Here is a 22,526-nt window from a genome sequence, read left to right on the forward strand (position 1 = left end):
TCCTTGAACACTTTTATTATGGAAAAAATCATACGTATATAAAATTAGCAGAATAGTATGATGAACTCTCATGTACTCATCATCTAGCTTTTTAACATTTATCAACTTGTGCCATTTGTGCTTAACCTGTACCCTACCCATTTCCTTCTTGTATTATTTTCAACAATCTTGAGCACCAGATCATTTTGTCTGTAAATATTTAGTATGTCTCTAAAAGATAAGGTCTTTTAAAAAAATATATCTAAAATACAATTATAAGACCAAAAAAAAACACCTTTCTCAATTATTAAGTCAATATTCAGATATCCAACATTCAGTCAATATCCAGTCAATGATCAGATGTCCAGCTGTCTTAAATGTCAGTCTCTTAAATAGTTTTTTTGATTCAGGATTCATATAAAGTCCGTGCATTGAAATTGGTTGACATATTTTTGAATCTCTTTTAATATTTTTAGTTCTTCTGTCTCTCTTATTTCCTTTGAAATTATTTGTTGGCGAAACTGGGTCATTTGCCCAGTAGTGTTTTTTCAGTCTGGGTTTGCTTATTGCAGCTCCAGTAGAATTATGTGCCATGCATCTCTATCCTCTTCATTGTAATGTAAGCTGGTTGGTAGTTGTAGGTTGAGACTTGATCAGATTTGAGTTTGTGTGCGTTATTTTTGTTGACTGTTTTTATATGTAAGAATTCTCTAAAGGTAGTGCTCTTTCATTAGGAGTCATACTGGGTTTTTTGTTTGTTGGTTTTTTTTTTAATGGTAGCAGCTGTTGATTGTCAGTGCCTATGTTGATTCCCTCACTGGGGGGTTGCAAAATGTAACAGTCTATTTGGAAGAATTCTGTCTTACCTTATTGAAGAAAAATCTTCATTTGTTAGTAGAATACATCTATAAGGATAAACTTCTTCCTCCATATACTATTTGGTTACTTAGAGGTATAATTTCTATAAGAAAACCAGGATAAATGCTTTGGTTCTTTCATTTTTCAAAAGAATGATCTTATGTTCTCAGCATCCTCTACCAGTGATTTTTTTTAAGTATTTTTAAGTTCTAGATTGAAACATATTCAATTTGTTATTATTATATTTAATGTGGATTAGTTGTCATTATCACTAGTGAAGCTTAAGTTTTCTCAAGTTGCCTCTGAATTAGATCTTTGGTGATTTTTGACACAAGCCTAAATGCCTTTGATTGCTTCCTTGTTATCTAGGTTGACAAGATATTCAAAGCTCAGCTAGTAGTTTTTCTGCCCCAGACTTGGTATCAGCCGTTTCTCAAGAAGCTTCTGATTCCTTTCAGTGGGAAATTGTTTTCAAAATGGCCATCTGGAAATGAGGTGTACTCATGGTAGGAGTGGTGTGGTCTTTGCTTTGCCAGTGCACATTAATTCAAGTTCAAGCCTAAAAGTTTTTTATTTAATCTTTTCTGTCATATGTCTATATTTCCTTTCTTCCACATTTAGAATCCTGAGCTTCAGCACACGGAGGGAATGATAGACTTTTAAATAATTATTATTTATTATTATTATCATTTCACATACAGCAGTTTCAGACCAATAGCACCAATACTGTCATCAACAATATGATTATTGAACTTCTCTTGTTTATAGACAGGTCTTTTTGTCCTTAGGATATATCAAACTTAAATCTATGGTCAAATTTTGTTTTATTTTTATTTATTTATTTATTTTTAAATTTTCTGTTTCAAAATCACTCAATATGTGGTTGTATCATTAACTGTATACATATTTGGATTCACTTGTTTAATTTTATTTTCAATGTTTACTCTTTTTTAAATTTAATTTTGTTTTAATATCCGTTTAAAGTCATGGTAATAATGGTGAGACTAGTTATTAAAATGAAACAGATTCAGAAAAATTAGACTGGTAACTAGAATAAAAGATCAGTACTTTTGTAGTTTAACATCTCTGAATTGAAAAGTGCTGTATTTAGGTTCAGGAAGCCTGTTTTCACTTATCTGTAGCTGTTAGGAAGTCAGGATGGAATGAATTGATGAAATAATTAAAAGAATTAATTACAAAAGTTGTTGATTCTGCTAAATATTTTATCAGCACTTCTAATAAGTAGCAATTTGCCTGATGAGAATTTTTCTTCTTTTCCCGTTTTTTTTTTTTTTGTGTGTGTTTTTTCGTTTTTGGGTTTTTTTTGTTTTTTTTTTTTTTTTTTGCGGTAAGCGGGCCTCTCACTGTTGTGGCCTCTCCTGTTGCGGAGCACAGGCTCCGGACGTGCTGGCTCACAGGCATAGCCGCTCCGCAGCATGTGGGATCTTCCCAGACCGGGGCATGAACCCGTGTCCCCTGCATCGGCAGGCAGACTCTCAACCACTGCACCACCAGGGAAGCCCCATTTCCCCTGTTTTTGTTTTCTCTTTTTTCTTTTGGTTGTTTGAGGGTACTAAAAGTGAAATCCATATCAAAGGTAATTGCAGGAAAGGGAGGAGTGACAAATTAAATAATCCCTGTATTATAATGTTTGGTCTGTAATGATTTCAATTTTTCATAAATATTTTTCATCTTTCATAATTGTATTGATATTTCACTAATTTTTTACATCCATTGCTAGCCTTTGGATTCTGTGAGTATAAGGAGCCTGAATCAACGCTCCGTGCACTCAGGTTATTGCATGACCTGCAGATTGGAGAGAAGAAGCTACTTGTTAAAGTTGATGCAAAGACAAAGGCACAACTGGATGAATGGAAAGCAAAGAAGAAAGCTTCTAATGGGGTATGTTTTCTGTAGCATTGTCTTCTCTAGGCCAGCTGTGCTCTTTCAGTGTAAATACTTCTCATTATAAAAAAAATCTAATACGGGGCTTCACAAGATCATCAAGAGGGTGTTTTTATAGTTTATAGTTATTTTAAGTCTTTTATCTACCCATAGTGGGTGGATGACTGTTGGTTTGCTTGTTCCAGGTTGGGATGAAGGTAGTAAGGGAGGCTGGACAAGGTTAACTTGCCAGAGAAAACACTGGTACAGACTATTCCAAACAGAGCTAATTCATTAAGGCAGCTTTTAAGTAAGTACAAAATATATTTCAACCTACAAAATTTTTATTAGTTGCCCTCTCGTTTAGAAGTACACAGGTTCTAAAATGAATGAAAATAAGTCTTATTGCTGTCATCAGGTGGTGGCTCTATTAAGTGAAGCTAAAGTAAAGGAAATTTTTGTATGTTGTGTTGTAATGTATACATTATTATTATTCCCTCTCAACAGAGCAAAGAATAGCTAAAACCTGAGTGTATATTTCCTTGTTTTCCCTTCTTAGTTCCTTTTGACACGTCAGGCTGAACAGATCTAAAATATTGATTATTACCTTTCTGTCTCTACAAAACAAAACAGCCTTTTTGCTCTCTTCAGGCTTTTCACTATCATTCAAAGTAGAAATAGGTCTCTTGGTTCCACCACTCCCTCCTTTACAAAAACATTGTAAAAAAAATTCATAAAAATAGAGCAACCTATAAAGAAGACATTAAGTATCACCCATAATTCTATCATCATTAGTAAGCACTGTAGACATTTTTGTTGCATATTCTTCCAGGCATTTTTCTCTGTATGGGTGAATATAGTTTTAACTGGAATATGTGAGTTTATTTTTCTTTTATAAATGGAGGATTGAATTCTGAAGTATTACTTTGTAAACAGCTTTTTTTTCACTTAATCTTGTCTTTCTTTGGATTTTTAATAGTATTTTAACGGATTTATCTACATTGTTTTCTTCTCATCTGCCTGTTACAGTACTGCCCTATATTTCTAAAACATAAGTATAATTACGTCAGCCCCCTGCTCATGCATCCTAATGGTTTTGAATTTCTCACAGTGTAAAGCCCATATTCTTAGCATAGCATCCAAGGCTTGTTCCAGTCTACCTTTCTAGCTTTCTCCATCAGTTCCCTTCATGTGTCAGTCATGTATCCCTACAAACTCCTTTGTACTTTGATGTCCTTGTTGCTCATCCAAGCTCCCTGTTGAAATTCTATCCATATAGTTAAAATGTTGCTTGATTCATATAGCTGACATCAGTCCTAGATTCCTCTCAGGCAGAATTAAATTCTCTCTTCTCATATAAAACAGGATTTTACTGTTGTTACATCAGTCTGCTTTATAGTATGTATTGTTTGTATCGCTCTCTCACAGCTCCTTGTACCCTATTTCATTGCCGTATCCCGCATTTTCTGATCATAAGACAGACAGGACAGTAAATTCACAGACTATGTTTTTTCATCTTGTACCTCCACAGAACCTGGGTTAAGGTCTTGCTCATAACAAGAATGGGGTGAGCATTTATTATAGCAGTTGCAGTTATGTTGCTCACCTGGTAATCTTACTGTCTTTCCCTAGCTTTAAAAGGAAATAACACAATTTACACTCCAGAGAAATTGTATTTTATCTCATATCAGCACTATTGCCTATCATACCAGTAAAACCTTAAAAAAGCCAACTGTCTGCAGCAAGACTTCTTAGATTTTCCTTGCTATGATAACTGAATTCTTTTTTAAAATAAACCATGCGTTCAGTGTCTTCAAAGTTTTTTATATAATTCCCTGGATTCATTGTTTTACTGAGCTTGAAATTTAGCTTGTGAGGCGGTTTAAATGGTGGCATTTGCAGATGGTGTTCTCTGAGCATGAAGTAGATCTGTATAGTTACGTAATAAATAAGGAAATGTAAAATCGTGTGACTTTGATTTATTTTGTAAGCACCATTAGTAAGAGGAATCACAATTGAAATCTGTTTATATTTTTCTTCAAGAATGGAATTGAAGCCACCTCCAATAAAAACAATGGTTATTTCAGATAAAATGAAATTTAAAAAATTAACAGACATGACTTCTGGGTGCGTTTGGCATGGCCCAGAGGTACTTGAAGTCATAAGACAAACATGGTATATTTTCTTGGAGTGTCGATCTTACTCAACAATACTGGTAAAATGAAAATGTTGAGCAATTCTGTCAGTTAAAATTTTTTTTCAAACAGCTTAAGCAAATATAAGTATATTGTGGAGTAGATTGCAGGTTTGTCATAATTTTTCAGGGTAAGATGTGAAAGTATACTTGTTCTTTCTCTTTTATTGTCAATTTATTGGAGAAATTTAGAAAATAGTGACTTAAAGTAGGTGACATGAGAATGAGACATTGAGAAACTTGTATGCTACCTATCCAGACATTTTCCTGATTCCCAGACAGAAGAAAAAATACTATTAGTTGTATAGTTCTCCGATTCAAAAAGAACCATGAGTTTGGCTAGAAAGAGAGATTTTTCCTGACCCAGAATTTTAAGAGGAATTATATGCCTTGAGTAGTAGCTTGATTAAAAGCTTTTATTTGGATTTTGCAGAATTTGTAGAATCAACTTTTATGACCTTTAGTAAAAATATTTCATTTGGGGTAGCCACGCTGATCTAGTCCATGTCCTGTTGCTTTCTGGTTGTTCAGCAGTAGGGGTATAGGAGTAGAGAGATTTGCTTGATCGTCACAGATAGTGCTTGTTAGTCACACATTCAAGAATGAATTCTGCCAAGTGGTGGAAGTACAAATAATCTTTGGAAAGAGCCGCTTGCTTTACATTTTAATTGAGGACAGATCAGATACTGCAGGTAGGAACATCTTCACATCTTTGCGTGGAAATTAGTCTGGTTGAATCTACATTTTCTCAAAAGAAAGAACTCTGCATTTGCTTAGTTCCCAGAGAAGTTCTTGTTTTGAACTCTAGAGGTCAGTGCCAAAGAGTGAGTCTAGTAGAGCTGCTTTCTAACTCTCCAGCTAGCAGCTTTACTATGGAAGCTTTTAATTCCCCTGAAAAGAGCCAAATAGGTGGGCCATGTAAACATCTCAGATATTCAGTTGATTTCTTTGATCCTCTTGTACTTCCAAACCCTTCACTTTTTGCTGCTCAGTATTACTGAATGTGCTTTCTGTTTCTGAAGTGGAAGAAAAAACTGGAAACTGTCTGTGGTTCAGGACCGAGAGGTAGAGTTTAAGTTGAAACTAAAAATAACTTTTCCTTCCATGATATATATTGCTGCTTTTGTTTTTCTTACATTAACAATTGGTTAAGAGATTTGGGCTCATAAGCTTTCCTTCTAAAAATGTACATTTTCTCTATAGATCAAAGGGCAGTAGTCGTTTGTAAGGTGGTGTGAACTAGTTCATTCCAAATGTTTTACTTCTAATTTAGGTAAGACCAGCTATACTAATATCTAAGTTTTGGTTTAGGATGATGGTGGTGGGGAATTCAGGGGCTATGAGTATTTTTAGTTGAGTAAGCCTTTGGATTTATAACCCCACCTCAATCCTTATGCTTAAAAAAGGCATGGAGATGTAGAGGGTTCATGGAAAGAAATTTAGAATGTAGGGAAAATGCTAAAGACAGACTGGATGTTCCCTCATGAGGTATATTTTCATAATAAAGAATTTAGGTCTCAACAGCTGAGTATTTGGGTTGAAATAGCCATATGTATCTCAGGACCTACGGTTTCAGTGACAAGTTACTGGTGGTTTAATTCTTTCATTTAAAACCTTTGGAGAAGCAGAGTATCACTGAAGGGATTTTAGTGAAAGCTGCATAAAGACCTTATTGTGATATGCTATTGATTTAGAATAAGAAAGGAACACATCACCACAATTTTAGTTTACAATATTCTTGGTAAATAATGTAAACAATTTAATTACAGTCCTTGGTTAAAGCATGTTTTCTTTATCCCAGATGCCAAGTAGAAAGTTGGTTACAAGAAGATTAGATGAAGAGGCAGGTTTGAGAAAGTAAAGAGTGGTTAGTTTTCTAATATCACATTTAATGACTTAATGTGAAAGTTGTCTATATCATAACCTTCTCTTACCCTGTATTGTTAAATGCTTAAGGGCAAGTTATTTCTTTTTTTAATTTTGAATTTTTTACCATCTAACAAAGTATCTTGCATAGGGTAGGCTCTTAAGAGTTTGTTGGGCAAATTAATTTAAGAAATAAATGCTTGTTGAATAAGTATCCATTGGAGATAGCTTTCAGAATGCCAGTTATGAAATCACGTCTACGTTATATGAAGGAGGTACAAAGTATGAAACTCACCTTGAATAGAGTTGCATGCATTGTGACCAAGAGCCAGCATTTGTCCAGAAGAGCAGGATTCTTGTTTGTATCTGAAAATTTGCACAATATATGTTTACCCAAGTGTGTATGTAGTTTTAAGTTACAAAAATTTTTGTACACATACATCTTTATGTTTATCTTGTTGCTTCTTTGTCTTACTTTCCCACCTTTCCAGGTTTTAAGAGAAGAGTTGAGGGTAATGAAATTATCTAGAGGTCATGCTCTAAATTTTGTCATTTGAACTGGATTAATTCCTTAACTAGGAGCCTTAAAATAAAACAGACAGAAACAAGAAGGATAGTAGGACATTGGAAACCAGTAGTTTTTTTTTTTTATCACATCAACACAAGTAACAGTCGACTTCTTTTTAAAAATAATAAAGTCCGGGCTTCCCTGGTGGCGCAGTGGTTGAGAGTCCGCCTGCCAATGCAGGGGACATGGGTTCGTGCCCCAGTCCGGGAGGATCCCACATGCCATGGAGCGGCTAGGCCCGTGAGCCATGGCTGCTGAGCCTGCGCGTCCGGAGCTTGTGCTCCGCAACGGGAGAGGCCACAACAGTGAGAGGCCCGCCTAACGCAAAAAAACCCCAAAAAACAATAATAATAATAATAAAGTCCTGGGAATTCCCTGGTGGTCCACTGGTTAAGACTGTGCTTTCACTGCCGAGGGCCCAGGTTCAGTCCCTGGTCAGGAAACTAAGATCCCACAAGCTGCATGGCTTGGCCAAAAATATAATAATAATAATAATGATAATAAAGTCCTACAAATAGTTACTTATTTGTGAGAAGTATTACAACATGAATTTTTTTTTATAATGTTACATTTGCAAGTCATGGGGAGAAAGATGTGCAGTATTTAGAGTCAGTTCCTTTTTAGGGTATAAATATATGAGCTTTATAAGTGGTATTCCCACGTTGTAGAAAGCAGAGGGGGAAAAAGAAGCCATCATTTCAGCCCCTGACCTTCCTGATGCTTGCATTTTGTTGTATATAGCCATCAAGTGTTTTTTATTTGTTTAACCTACATATGTTTTTGTTTATTTTACTTAAAAATTTTTTGAACACTTTATTATATTTATTTATTTATGTTTTGTTTTGGCTGTGCCTCACGGCATGTGGGATCTTAGTTCCCCAATCAGGGATCAAACCCACGCTCCCTACAGTGGAAGTGCAGAGTCTTAACCACTGGACCGCCAGGGAAGTCGCTGTTTTTGTTTATTTTAAATGGTGGCTACCATAGTGTACATAAAATTGTATTTTGCTTTTTTCATGTAATAAAGTTTTCAACTTTGAATGAGTTATTCAGTAAACATCATTAGTTTGTGCAGGTATTGAGCAAGACAATCTGAAAAATTGTGAAAGCTTTGCAGATGTGTAGTACGCTAGCCCTGTGATTTCAGTCTTTCTGTAGCTGGTTAGGGGTCAGAATGTTAATTATCAAGGGTAGAAAGGAAAAGAAAATCGTAAAGTACAGTGTATCGAAGGAAAAAGCAATAAAACAAATGAAGTTTGGTTTTGTGAAGTTAGGAATAAATCCAAATCTGCATTTAATAGGACTGCAGAGATGTTTGGGAGAAAACATGTTTGTTTTGTGTACTAACTTGCTTTAGAATGATTTGATTTTCTTGTTTGATTTCCCCCTTCCCTCTCTTGAATCTGCCTTGTTCTTTTTAAGAATGCCAGGCCAGAAACTGTCACTAATGATGACGAAGAAGCCTTAGATGAAGAAACAAAGAGAAGAGATCAAATGATCAAAGGGGCCATTGAAGTTTTAATACGGGAATACTCCAGCGAGCTCAATGCCCCCTCGCAAGAATCTGACTCTCACCCCAGGAAGAAGAAGAAGGAAAAGAAGGAGGACGTATGTGTTACTGATTTCTGACAACCGAGTCATTCTTACAGTTTACATTTTGTACTGTCACTCTTGTGCTTCCCTTATTTCCAACTTCTGAGGGGAAAGTAGAATGACTAGTGTTTATAACAATATACTGTTAAGGCTAATTTGACCATGTCTTACCAACTAACTTCCTATTTTTTTTTTTACCACAACGTTCCTGTTTCGCATGTTTGAAATGCAGTGACATGGAAGCTTGTGCATATTTGTGGATTCATTAAGTAAGAGGGGGAAAAAAAAACCCAGACTTGAGTGATGAATAGGAACTGATATTAAGGGACAAAGTAAGATTTTTTTTTCCCTTTTGTCACAAAGGGATTGGCCTTGTTTTGCCTTACTCCCTTATTATTTTTCTTCTGTCTCTGCTGCAAGCGGGATACCAGGTCTCATTCAGTGAGGATTTTGACCCATTTTCAAATTTTTAGCCACCTTTCCTTCTAAGCCATGTCTCATTTCCTTCCATGGACAGTGGTGCTATTGGCCTTATAACTGGAGTACTATGAAAGAACATCATGAGATGAAACACTCCTCCCCAGTGTATTATATCATCACCTACTTTTGTCATCCTAAGCTAATTGAACAGTCGGGAGTCCAGGTTGAGAGAAAATGTTTGGTTTTCTTATATTCATTTAATTTGGATATACTTAGAGAAATTATGGGGAGTGTTCTTTAAAAATAATGGAAGTGTATTATATGAATGGATTGTATATGCCCTGGAAAAGTAGTACTATAAAACATATATCGTGATTTAATATCAAGGGGTAGTTATAGTTCGTACTGTTTTGGATTTTATTGCTTATTAGTCCATCTTCAGTTTTCTTCATGGCCAGATACATTTTTATTTTTATAAATTATTACTTATTTTTGGCTACATTGGGTCTTTGTTGTTGCGTGCGGCTTTCTCTAGTTGCATCAAGCAGGGGCTACTCTTTGTTGTGCAGCTCGGGCTCTAGGTGCACGGGCTTCAGGACTTGTGGCTCGTGGGCTCTAGAGCGCAGGCTCAGTAGTTGTGGTGCAGGGGCTTAGCTGCTCCGTGGCATGTGGGATTTTCCCGGACCAGGGCTCGAACCCGTGTCCCCTGCATTGATTGGCAGGCGGATTCCCAACCACTGCGCCACCAGGGAAGCCCCAGATACATTTTTATTACTTGGCTTGTTCTTCCTCATGGGGCCATAAGAACCTGTCTAGTGAACTGCCAATCACTGGGAATGGTAATTGGTAAGAGTCAGTCAGGTATAGGGTAATTAAGACCTGTAGGGTTTGTTCTTCCTCTTCCCCCATTAATGGCAAAGGAGAAAATAACTTGACATATTTGTTTGATACGGGTTGGGAGGAGAGAATCAAAGAAAGTCTGCTCTATGGCAGGAATTATGGGTAAATTTTGTTGTTATGATTGTTTCCTCTGTCTTGGAAGGGATCAAGGAAAAAGCACTGCTAGTGTGAGGCCCTCCTTATTCCACTGGCTGGGGGTGTTGGAGGGAGAGGAAGTGGTGGGTCATGGGAGGGGTTATAGAGTGAGTGAAATCTTTCTTATTATCAAGTAATTTGAAGTCAAGAAAATGTTACAGAAATCTTGCATTGCTTACAGTATACACATATGGAAAATTGTTTTTCAGAGTAGTATGAACTCGTTTGTTTGTTTTAATCTTTGTGGATTTTTCCGCAGATTTTTCGCAGATTTCCAGTGGCCCCACTGATCCCTTATCCACTCATCACTAAGGTTAGTTTACATTATAGGCTTTGGCAATAACTTATGTTTACTGCTAATTGCCAGATTTGTGATTCTTGTTTATCTGACTCTTTACTATTTAACTTAGATTGTTGGATTTGTTACTACATAACTTTTTTATTTACTCCTGTCTTTTGTAAAACCTGTACAGAATATCTAACCTTTAATTTCTATCTGTATCAATGTAGATTGATCATTACGCATTCCCACCTGTCCCTCTTGTCTTTTAGGAGGATATAAATGCTATAGAAATGGAAGAAGACAAAAGAGACCTGATATCCCGAGAGATCAGCAAATTCAGAGACACACACAAGGTAGTATTCTTATTTTTTCACTTGATACCAATCTAGACTTTTTACAGAGTCCAAAGCAAACAGACAAAAAAAGAAAAATCAACCTTACAGTAGAATATAATTTTAAATGCTTTTTATATAGGTTTAATTGATATTTAGATAGAAACAAAGAAACAGAAGACCATTACCATATTAGAGTAGTCCTTGGCATATTGTACGTAGCTTTTTCAGTTACTGACTACTCTGCAGTCATCTCACTTTAATATGAATAAAAGCTAGTTTTACTTTTAGATTTCAACATAAACATCAAGGTCAGATTTAAACTAGATTCAAGGGGGCAGCAGAATAACATACACTGTAGTGTATTTCTGGGGGCAGTTATTTAACTTAATCTTAGGAAAACCTTTTCTTTAGAGCTGAGATTAAAATTTAAGATTATATTTGTATAGATTTGAGAGGGGGAGATTTTAAAAAGTAGGTCAGTGGTTACCAGACTTACCAAATTTTAGATGCATGGAAGAACTGTAAATTCCCATAAAGCTAATCTATTCATTGACCCCCACCATTATGATAGAGATCATATGGTGACTAATGCAAGATGAAACTCTCAGCTTGGAAAGTAACAAGGAATAGGATGTAAGTATGAGCTTCTGTTTTTTATTATATTTATGGATGCCCCCTCAGAAAAATATGCAAAGGGGTAACTGGCTTGGAAATGGGTATTTGTTCATAGTAAATCCCACTCACGAGTTTTGCCTATTGAAAGCTTCTCTCAATGACAGTGCATCTGTGAATGTTCCCTGGTGTTGAAGGTGATGCTTATGGACGGTGAAATGCAAACACTGCGTGAAATGTATTTTGATGTTAGAGATAATAAGATGTTACTGGTTCTTTCCTAAGATTGAGTGACCTTTAACTCAGTGAGATGTTTAGTGTTCATTTTTTCTTTTATTTAATCTTACTTTTTCTTATAGCTTTCGAAATCCCACGTTGACAATTAATGCCATCGAATCAATGCTGCTGAACACATTATTATCATGATGCCGAGCCCTAGCTCACATACACAGGGCATTTTCAGGAATTAAGTATGTCTAAAAGCACAACTGTTGTTCTCCCAGATTAATTTTGAGAGTTAAAAAGTTAGTCCATGGGAAGTCATTTTAGAGGAATGCTTTTGGTTAGGTTCAGTACTCAAAATTTTCTGAGCAAGCTTGAAAATGGTATACAGTGTGCGTGTGGTTTACCCCCTTTTGGTTATTTGTTAAATCCTGTCATGTCATTGGTAAAGTATAAGGAAATCATGTTTTAAAAAATTAATTCAAAAGGTAATTGCTTCAGAGTTTGAGAAGCTGTCAGGCCTTTGACTGCCTTACACGTATTTCATTGTGGGGAGAATGTTTTGAATTTCCAAAATGTGTTTTAAAAATAAAAATCAAAGTGAAAAAGAAAAACAGTTTTTTTTATTGGGTGGTATGGTTAAAGGGGATATTTGAAACTTCGGTAACAAAAATTGAGCTCAGTGAACCTTTGCATGTTTTGGTATGAGTTTATTAAATAACCACAGACTGTCAGGGTATCAGCGTGGCAGGGGGCGTCCATTTACAGCACGGACGAGTCTGAAGAGAGAATAAGGTAAGATTTATGATTTTTTTTTCTGTCCTTTCCTCTTCATTATTTCACTACTTTCTTATGTCTTTTTAGACCACCTCATTTCCTCTTTCTCCAGTCTTTGTCTTAAAAAATATATACGTGTGTGTGTGTGTATCTATTTACTGCATATATAATCTGATATAATCGTTTAGAATTGCATTTAGTATGGACAAGATTCACTCACTTTTTCATTTACTTAGAACAAAACTTTTGAAATGAGTTCTGAAACAAATCATTATTTACATAAGTGGAACTATACATTTAAGAAATAAGTAGTGTAGTGAATAGGCAAGCATAAAACAATTGAGGGACTCTACAAAAGAAATTATTATTGGAACAGCTAAAATAATCTGTAAGTATTTATTATCTCAGAAATAAACAAATTTCTTTATAAGTGTATGACACTGAGGTAAGTTTTATGTAGTCTAGCCTCATTTTACAGTACACATTTTTTTATTCCATTATAGTACTGTTTCAAAAATTAGAATTTACCCCTTTAAATAGTTTTCAGTTTCTGTCCTCTTTTTGCTATTTCTTTTCTCTTCCCTTTGTAATTTCAATGTATTCAGTATTGGCTTTGCCTACATTCCATTTTGATACAAGACTGGCACCACAGCTGAATATATTGATTTCTCATGCATAAGCTTTTCTTTCGTAATCTTCTATCAGTTCTCTGATCCATGAGCAAGAGAAAGAGAGTATAACAGGTAAGATTGCTTTTTAAAGTTGTTTTAAATGCTTTACATGACTGAGAAAAGAAAAAAATGCACATTTTATTGTTGTCATTTAAATTTCATTTCGGTGACACTAAACATGGAACCAAAGGAAAAATGTTTTGTTTTTGTTTTGTTTTTCCTGTTTGGGGTATTTTTTTTTTCTGAGTTTGTGTAGAAACCGTGTGGTACACTGGTAATCTTGTCAGGGTACAAACTTGGTCTGAATGTTATTTGGTTTATTTGTGAACCATGTACTTGCTCTTCCTCCCAGAAGCATAGCTTGTAGGCAAGGTTAATCCAGTGTTGGCGATCCATGTCCTAGCACAGCATCTGTAAGTTAATACGCAATCGTTCCTTCCAAGGATGGATTTATCACTGTTAATGTATTTTCATTGTCTTATAGGCATAATGGGCATAAATATGTTGCTTTTAACATTAAGCCAAAAATTAATCTAATTAAGTAAAAATACTATGATTATGTACATTTTTTGCTTGAAGCGAGTGATTTTCAAACTTTTTGTATTTGGTGGGCTGTCCATCTTGTAATGGTGGGAGTAAATGTTTCCATAGGTGATAAGGCAGATACTGGCTGAATTCAGCTTGTCTTTTGGAGGGTGGGCAAACCAGAGGGCAGAAGATTATTTAGTTGCATTCCAGTGACCTGACTCTTCCTCCACCTCCCCTTTAAAACACTCAACTAATAATCGTTAGGTAATGGGAAGTCTGGGGTTATAGTAGCAGCAGTAGCCCCACTGATTTAAAGAAATTCATAATGGGAGGAATTACATTTTAGCCAAGTGACTGTATTTCTAGAAGTTATTATGAGCCATCACATTCCTCATGGTCATTTTAGTTATTACATAATCATTGAGTGGTCAGCCACACTTGACACAATCTCCCAGCATCCAAGATTGGAGATTCCTGGTCTGTTTAGAGTGTATGGTTTTGCACGAAATCTATCTAGGCTTGTGATTGCTTCAGTTTTATTTGTTAAGTAAAACCACAAGTATTTAATATTAAAGTACCAGTGGTTTGGTGTTTTTTTTTTTTTTTTTTGTCGTTCCCAATATTGGGCTTTGCGCCGGGAAAAGTCTGAATACTGGAGCTATAGAGTTAACTCTAAAAGTACTTTTATTGGTTTCTAGAAACTGGAAGAAGAGAAAGGCAAAAAGGAAAAAGAAAGACAGGAAATTGAGAAAGAACGGAGAGAAAGAGAGAGGGAGCGTGAAAGGGAACGAGAAAGGCGAGAACGGGAACGAGAAAGGGAAAGAGAACGTGAACGAGAAAAGGAGAAGGAACGGGAGCGGGAACGAGAACGGGATAGGGATCGTGACCGGACAAAAGAGAGAGATCGAGATCGGGATCGAGAGAGAGATCGGGACCGTGATCGAGAAAGGAGTTCAGATCGGAATAAGGATCGCAGTCGTTCAAGGTAAGGCTTTATGGAAGTTACTGTGTGCTTGATAGCTTTAATAGAACTGCAGGTTAGTACTCTCTTGGGCCATTTGCATGGATGTGGTGATAGAACTTCCTGAGACACGAAGCATACCTGGCTTGCTGTCTCACACACATGTAAAATATTGGTTAAGGGCTTCCCTGGTGGTGCAGTCTATAAGAATCTGCCTCCCAGTGCAGGGGACACAGGTTCGATCCCTGGTCCGGGAAGATCCCACATGCCGCGGAGCAACTAAGCCCGTGCACCACAACTACTGAGCCTGCACTCTAGAGCCAGTGAGCCACAACTACTGAAGCCCGCGTGCCTAGAGCCCGTGCTCCGCAATAAGAGAAGCCACCGCAGAGAAGCCCGCGCACCGCAATGAAGAGTAGCCCCCACTCACCGCAACTAGAGAAAGCCTGCACACAGCAACGAAGACCCAACACAGCCAAAAGTAAATAAACTAAAAAAAAGAAAAATATATTGGTTAAATGAACAGTTTTCAACTTTAGTGTTAGTTTTTGTCTGAAGCCAGTTTTTATACAGATCCAGCACACACCAGCCGTCCACCCAGTGTTTTGGATAGACATGATTCCTTGTTCTCTCCCTTGGTCAGTGGGCATTTTCTCTAGTCACTGTTTGATTGAGGTCCCCTCTAGTGGGAAATCAGCTCTAGTACCACTGCTTTTAGCTCCTGGGGTCTGTTTGGTCCTGTAGCCCACTGGATGGCCACAACTTAACCTCCCAGGCTCTAAGTTTACTTTTTCTTTATGGCTTCTAGTAATTTATTTCACTTTGGTTTGGTTTTGTTTTATTTAAAAATTTTTCATAATTACACTGAATTCATATTACATATCATCTCAAATTATTTAGGAATGAGGTAGAGCGAAAGTGAACAAAGGAAGTGGAGAAGGGCGTGAGCAGAAGGAAGCCAGGAGACAGAGGGAAGAGAGGGAATCCCACCTTTTTTTTTTTCCCAAGCTAGTTTTCAAATATACATTGCTTGGTTGAGATACTGTTCTACCTGATTATAGCTGAAGGGAGGTCCGCCGGTTACTGGAACTGGAATTCAGTACTCTTACTAATCTTTAGTGGGCATTAAAATCCTTCCCTTCCTTCCTCCACTGGAATAACCATTATTCTCTTGAATAACCACTATTGAGAATTTGACATGTATTAAAATGAGTGGTTTTATACTTTTACTACAGTGTACTGTTTTATATCATATATATACATAAATTTGTATAATTACATCCATGGTATCACAAATCTGCAGTTTGGTTTTATCACTCTGAATTAAATACTTGAGAACTTTTTATTGCTGATAGATGTACAGTTGACCCTTGAACAATGCCGGGGTTAGGGGTGCCGACCCTCTGTGCAGGCAAAAATTGGAGTATAACTTATAGTTGGCCCTCTGTATACACGGTTTTCCATATCTGCGGTTCTTCATCCATGGATTCAACCAATTGTGGATTCGACCTACCTTGGACTGTGTAGTACTGTAGTATTTACTATTGAGAAAACTCTGTGTATAAGTGGACCTGCACAATTCAAACTCATGTTGTTCAAGGGTCAACTGTAGTTCTAGTTTACCCATGCAACATGCCAGAATGCTCTTTGCTTCTCACCTTTGCCGATATCTGTATTCCTTGATCACTAGTGAAATAGACTATCTTGTAACATGTTCTTTGGCCCTTAGTATTTCTCATATCCAGGTTTTTTTGTTTTCTGAGATGCTGATAAGCATTAACATTGAGTTTAGAAAGCAGTTCAGAATTTGGGGCCAGGATTATATTCTATGTCTTTCTGACTTGTATAGAGGAGTTTACAATTCTGCAGAAACCAAATGCTAAATTCTGGCTAGTGAGTTTGTATATTATTTCATAATATATGTTGTCCTACTTTCTCTTGGGTTTAAACGAAAACACAGACTGACAGATTTTTTAAATCTTTTGTTGATGTAGAGAAAAGAGCAGAGATCGTGAAAGGGAACGGGAGAGGGAAAGAGAGAGAGAGAGAGAACGGGAACGAGAAAGAGAACGAGAGCGAGAGAGAGAGCGAGAAAGGGAACGGGAGCGCGAGAGAGAAAAAGACAAGAAGCGGGACCGAGAAGAGGATGAAGAAGATGCATATGAACGAAGAAAACTTGAAAGAAAGCTCCGAGAGAAAGAGGCTGCTTATCAAGAGGTAAATTGAGGGAAAGCTTTTATTCTTAAATCTTGGTACTTAGTAGATTAGTCAAAAATTTTAGAACCCTTTGTATACATTTTTAAGCTTTGACAATTTCTCTTTTTAGCGCCTTAAGAATTGGGAAATCAGAGAACGAAAGAAAACCCGGGAGTATGAGAAAGAGGCTGAAAGAGAAGAAGAAAGAAGAAGAGAAATGGTAATTTTCTTGGTTAAAAATAAGTGATTTTTCAGATAAAAATCAGATCAAATCTTTATTAAGTAGAAGTGACTTTATAGTTAAAAAGTATGAGCTCCCAGTATAGATAATTTTTATATATTTCAAGTAACTTTGGGACGATTTCAGTACACCAAAATGTTTTTCCCTCCTATTTTTCACGTTTTTGCTCCCTAAAAACTAAATTACCATTTGGCATACTGTCAAATCTGTCATAGTATAAAATGAGAATTTATAGACCTTTCTTTGATTAAGAATCTGCAATATTTTTGAATTTCAAGAGGCTTTTTAGAGGCTTTGATATTCTGTATTAGTGTAGTACATTTGGATGAAGGAAATAGTCTCATGAGAAGACCTGTTTTTAGAAATCAAAATTATTGACTTCAGTATATAGCGCTTATAAATTATAGTTTTTCCTTATGTTACTACATTATCCTTTTAACTATATGATAATCATAAAAATGAATGTTGTTATTTTTTCATTTACACTGTTTGATCGACTGTAACAGTGAAAGCAATTGGCCAAGGTTGTTACCTAAGTAAAATGACAAAAAGATAATTTATTTTATCATAGTACTTGCTTCAGTATTATGTTCCATATGTTCTATCATTTCCAGAAGTTCATAAAGGTTTCTTTATCTCCAGTTTGGAGATTATTCTTCCAAAAACATGACTGAAGTTAGGAATCTTCTTCAAATAGCTTTTGAACATGAGACATAGAGGGAATTTTTGTAAGTAACCAAAAGAGTGCATGCAGCAACTAGATAGATAGTATAGTTTTCCGGATGGTAGGTCTTCTAAGGTCCTACAGTTATTTAAAATAATTTGATTTCCCTGGATTGTAGCTCCCATTCTAGAATTTCTTCATAAACCCTAGGTTAGAAAATAGAGAATAATATAGTAAGAGACATAATTATTTGAAGAAGTGATTCCGCTTCCTGCAAGCAAATCTGAAACCTGTTTTTCTAGAGAAAAATTTCCTATTGGTTATTTTTTGTTTGGAAGCTTAAAAAATATCCAGTTAGAAAAGCAGTCACTTGCTCATTAAAAAATGTTCAAGTAGCAGAAGTGTATAGTGTAAAAAATCACCTCGTGAAAGGTGACTTATGTTAATATTTCAGTATGTACATTATGGGCGTGTGTGTGTGTGTGTGTGTGTGTGTGTGTTTGGCTGCATTGGTTTTCATTGCTGCATGCGGGCTTTCTAGTTTGTTGAGCGGGGACTACTCTTCGCTGTGGTGCGCGGGCTTCTCATTGGGGTGGCTTCTCTTGTTGCAGAGCACGGGCTCTAGGTGCATGGGCTTCAGTAGTTGCGGCACGTGGGCTCGGTAGTTGCGGCTCATGGGCTCTAGAGCACAGGCTCAGTAGTTGTGGCACATGGGCTTAGTTGCTCCGCGGCATGTGGGATCTTCCCGGACCAGGGTTCGAACCTGTGTCCCCTGTATTGGCAGGCAGGTTCTTAACCATTGCCCCACCAGGGAAGTCCCCTGTGTTTTATTTAGATATTTGTAAATATTGTCATCGCTACCTGACAATCTACTTGAATGCATCTGACAGATTTTGTGCTAGGTACTGGGTGTACAAGAATAACTAATGCTTCAAACTCTTAAGCAATTGGGTAGTATTGTCAGAGAGATGAAGTGGTTACTGTATGGTGTGTGTGAGCGTTTAAGGTATGATAATGGTGTGTTCACAGTATTTTGGGAGTGGAGTACAGAGAAAGTGATTAATTTTGTCTGGGGGAAGGAGTTGGTTATGGATAGATGGTTACATTGGGGAAGTCTTTAGAGAGGTGTAACATTTGAACTGGATGAAATGTGTTAATATTTTACTGTAGTCAGAAACCTACATCTGCTTTGTTTATAATATTGTTGGTATAGTAGATAGAGATGTAGATTATAAATACTCATTTTAAAGTATTTTTTATGTCTGTATATTAGATATAATATAATTAGATATAATTTCTGTGAAATATAATAGTTGTATTTAGAATTCCAAAAATAGGAGTAAGATTCATGTACTTTCATTGTTTGTGTACTCAAAGTTAGGCAGGCATTACCTTTCGATTGATGCATAAACGTGATTTAAATTTTTAATCCTGCAATTCATAAAAACTACTTGTACCATCATCTACCTATAAACGAAATGTAAAATATTTTTGTCCGGTTAACAGATTCAATAAGATAACTTTCAGTTTTCTTTCTTGGTGTGCTTAGGTTTCATTAGAAAAAAATTACTGGGAGCTTCCCTGGTGGTGCAGTGGTTGAGAGTCCACCTGCCGATGCAGGGGACACGGGTTCGTGCCCCGGTCCGGGAGGATCCCACATGCCGCAGAGCGGCTAGGCCCGTGAGCCATGGCCGCTGAGCCTGTGCGTCCGGAGCCTGCGCTCCGCAAGGGGAGAGGCCACGACAGTGAGAGGCCCACGTACCACAAAAAAAAAAGAAAGAAAAAAAAAAAAGAAAAAAATTACTGTACTTTGAAGCGTATCTTCAGAGAGAAAATTTATTGTAGCATACCATCAGTATATGTGGCTTTCATTTCATGGATAAGCCCTAAATCTGACTTGCTTTTAAGAGTAAAAGATTTTAAAAATCTAATGTTACTTACATTTAATATATGAAGTTTATGAGAATGAAAGAGTTCAAGTGGTATGGATAAGAAAAATCTGTTCCCAAGAAAGGGCGAGGGAGTAATCTAAATTACTTCTATGTTAATTTTGCACACTTTGTCCTTCATTTCCTCAAAGGCAAAAGAAGCTAAACGACTAAAAGAATTCTTAGAAGATTATGATGATGATAGAGATGACCCCAAATATTACAGGTAAAAGCCTTGCTTTATGAACTCATACTGTCAGCTTTTTATTAGCCGTATTATCTCTTGTCTACAAGAGAGTGCAAGTTCACTCAGTGGAATAAGAAAGAAATCTTTGAATTCATCTTCTAATTATCCCCATAGTTGATAATGCTGTTTTCCGGGGGTCCGGGCCTGTTATAAAAGAATTGACAATTCTGTGCACCTTCTGTGGAGGAAGGTTCATAATAGTATTGTGACAAATTAACTTTTCTTCCTGTGTTTTATTTTTATTTTTTTAATTTATTAAAATGTGTGTTTGTTTGTTTATTTTGACTGCACTGGGTCTTAGTTGCGGCGTGCAGAATCTTTAGTTGCGGCATGCGGGCTCTTAGTTGCTGCATGCATGCGGGATCTAGTTCCCCAACCAGGGATCGAACCCCGGCCTCCTGCATTGGGAGTGTGGAGTCTTACCCTCTGGACCACCAGGGAAGTCCCTCATGTGTTTTAAAGAACTTCAGTTTTTATAGCAAATTATAACTTGCCTTTATGACTATCTAAGGTGGCCTAGAAATTTTTGTCTTCAAGATTTCTAGAGTGCTACATAGTAATCTGAACACCCTCCCACCCTCCTTCACCCAATTGCTCTACTATTATGAAGTGAGAGTTGTGAAGCCTGCGTTTCCTGATATCTGTTCCCGTGGCATTTCTAAACTGCTCTCATTCTTCTAACATTTATGGCACTTTGGTAAAATTGTTTGCTTTGTTCTGCTCTCTCCACTCCAAACTATAATTTCCCTAAGGTTATGAACAATATTTTGATTTTTTTCCCATGTGCCTGGCATGATACAGGCATGTAGTGAATGCATTTAATATATATAATTTAATACAGTGTAGCTGAAATAATCAAAACATTGGATTAACACTTTAAACTGAATGAATGCCAAGGATGTGACTTTGTAGAAAATGCAAAGTAAAATTATTGAATCATAGATTAGCAGTACATTATTTCAACATTCTGAGATATAATAAAGTGCTAAATAGAACCTCTGCTTTCTCTTGATTATGCCCTGCTGCTTCTGTTAATTTTTTTTTTCCCACAAGGGAAAGGAGTTGATTTAAATTGAAGGTACAAAACTAATATTTGGGATATTACTACTCCTTGTATTAATTTTTCACAACTTGGCCTCCAAGACAGCACAGATTACCTGTTAGTTTCCCTGTGGAATAGGGATAAAATGAGAGCATTCTTCCCTCTGAAAGCTACTTTTTTACTTGTAGATACTCATTTAGAATGACTTAAGAATGAGGCATGGCGGGCTTCCCTGGTGGCGCAGTGGTTGAGAGTCCGCCTGCCGATGCAGGGGACACGGGTTCGTGCCCTGGTCCGGGAAGATCCCACATGCCGCGGAGCGGCTGGGCCCGTGAGCCATGACCGTTGAGCCTGCGTGTCCGGAGCCTGTGCTCCGCAGCGGGAGAGGCCACAACAGTGAGAGACCCGTGTACCGCAAAAAAAAAAAAAAAGAATGAGGCATGGTGATACGTGACAAGACAGTGCTGACTTAGTAAACATTAACATGCAGAGAGCACACTGTCCTGGGTGTTCTACAGATATAGAGCATTAAGACAGTCTTCAGTCTCTTAGCATGCAGCTGTTAGTATGGAAAGAACTTGATTTTGGAGACATTATGTGTAGTAGTTTAGACCTGAGTATTAAATAAGGCCTGTTATTTACTTTGCAGAGGAAGCGCTCTTCAGAAAAGGTTGCGTGATAGGGAAAAGGAAATGGAAGCAGATGAACGGGATAGGAAGAGAGAGAAGGAAGAGCTAGAGGAAATCAGGCAGCGCCTTTTGGCAGAAGGGCACCCGGATCCAGATGCAGAGCTCCAGAGGGTAAGATACTATGACATCCGTAACAATATTCTTTTAAGGCTATCATGTCATCTTAAGCCAGCCAACTATGATATAGTTTAGTTTATAAGGGAAATGTTTACACTCGTTGCGTCTTGCTATTTTGGGGGAGGTATTAGTATTTTTTCTTTATTTTATTATGTAAGTCATCAATATTAGTTGATTTACAGCTTTATTTTCAACATCTTCTATATGTCTTACTCCTTTATTTCTGTCAAGTATTACTTATTAAGTGAATGTCTTTTAATGTAACTTTGCTAGAAACTGTCCTTCCTATATGTGCTCTGACAGTTAATGACTTTTGTAGTTTGAATTCTCTCATTACCACCCTAAATATTTTATTTCCAAAATAAAGATGTTTTCATGAACAGCTTGTCATTTAAAAATGAAAAGGAAAAAGACTGTGTCGTAGGACATGGCGTACCATTCTTGCTTTTAAGAATAGTGTCATGTTAGAAAAGTTTTTAGTTCTTAGTGTATCACAGATCTTAATACTATAAATTCTTCATATCAACTTTAAAAAATCTGTTATATGCTATTAACAGGAACCATGTCTTCTTACATGTCCCTTTTATTTTTCAAAATGAAATAGTGTTATTTTTTT

General features: G+C 36.7%; 1 protein-coding gene across 1 annotated transcript in view; it reads left to right on the top strand.

Annotated features, from left to right (window-relative positions):
- Positions 1–22,526, top strand: part of RBM25 (RNA binding motif protein 25) — a gene marked incomplete at its 5' end in the record, with an annotated part of 56,289 nt that overhangs the window by 21,955 nt on the left and 11,808 nt on the right. The window contains 9 exons of the mRNA XM_082618789.1: positions 2,579–2,739; positions 8,772–8,957; positions 10,657–10,710; positions 10,950–11,033; positions 14,524–14,810; positions 16,781–17,003; positions 17,113–17,202; positions 19,968–20,041; positions 21,754–21,904. Coding sequence (XP_082474915.1) covers positions 2,579–2,739; positions 8,772–8,957; positions 10,657–10,710; positions 10,950–11,033; positions 14,524–14,810; positions 16,781–17,003; positions 17,113–17,202; positions 19,968–20,041; positions 21,754–21,904 — 1,310 coding nt within the window. The remainder of the gene's footprint in view (positions 1–2,578; positions 2,740–8,771; positions 8,958–10,656; positions 10,711–10,949; positions 11,034–14,523; positions 14,811–16,780; positions 17,004–17,112; positions 17,203–19,967; positions 20,042–21,753; positions 21,905–22,526) is intronic.

The sequence above is a fragment of the Mesoplodon mirus genome, assembly GCF_964341445.2.
Source record: "Mesoplodon mirus genome assembly, chromosome: 4".
In the NCBI taxonomy this organism is placed as follows: domain Eukaryota; kingdom Metazoa; phylum Chordata; class Mammalia; order Artiodactyla; family Ziphiidae; genus Mesoplodon; species Mesoplodon mirus.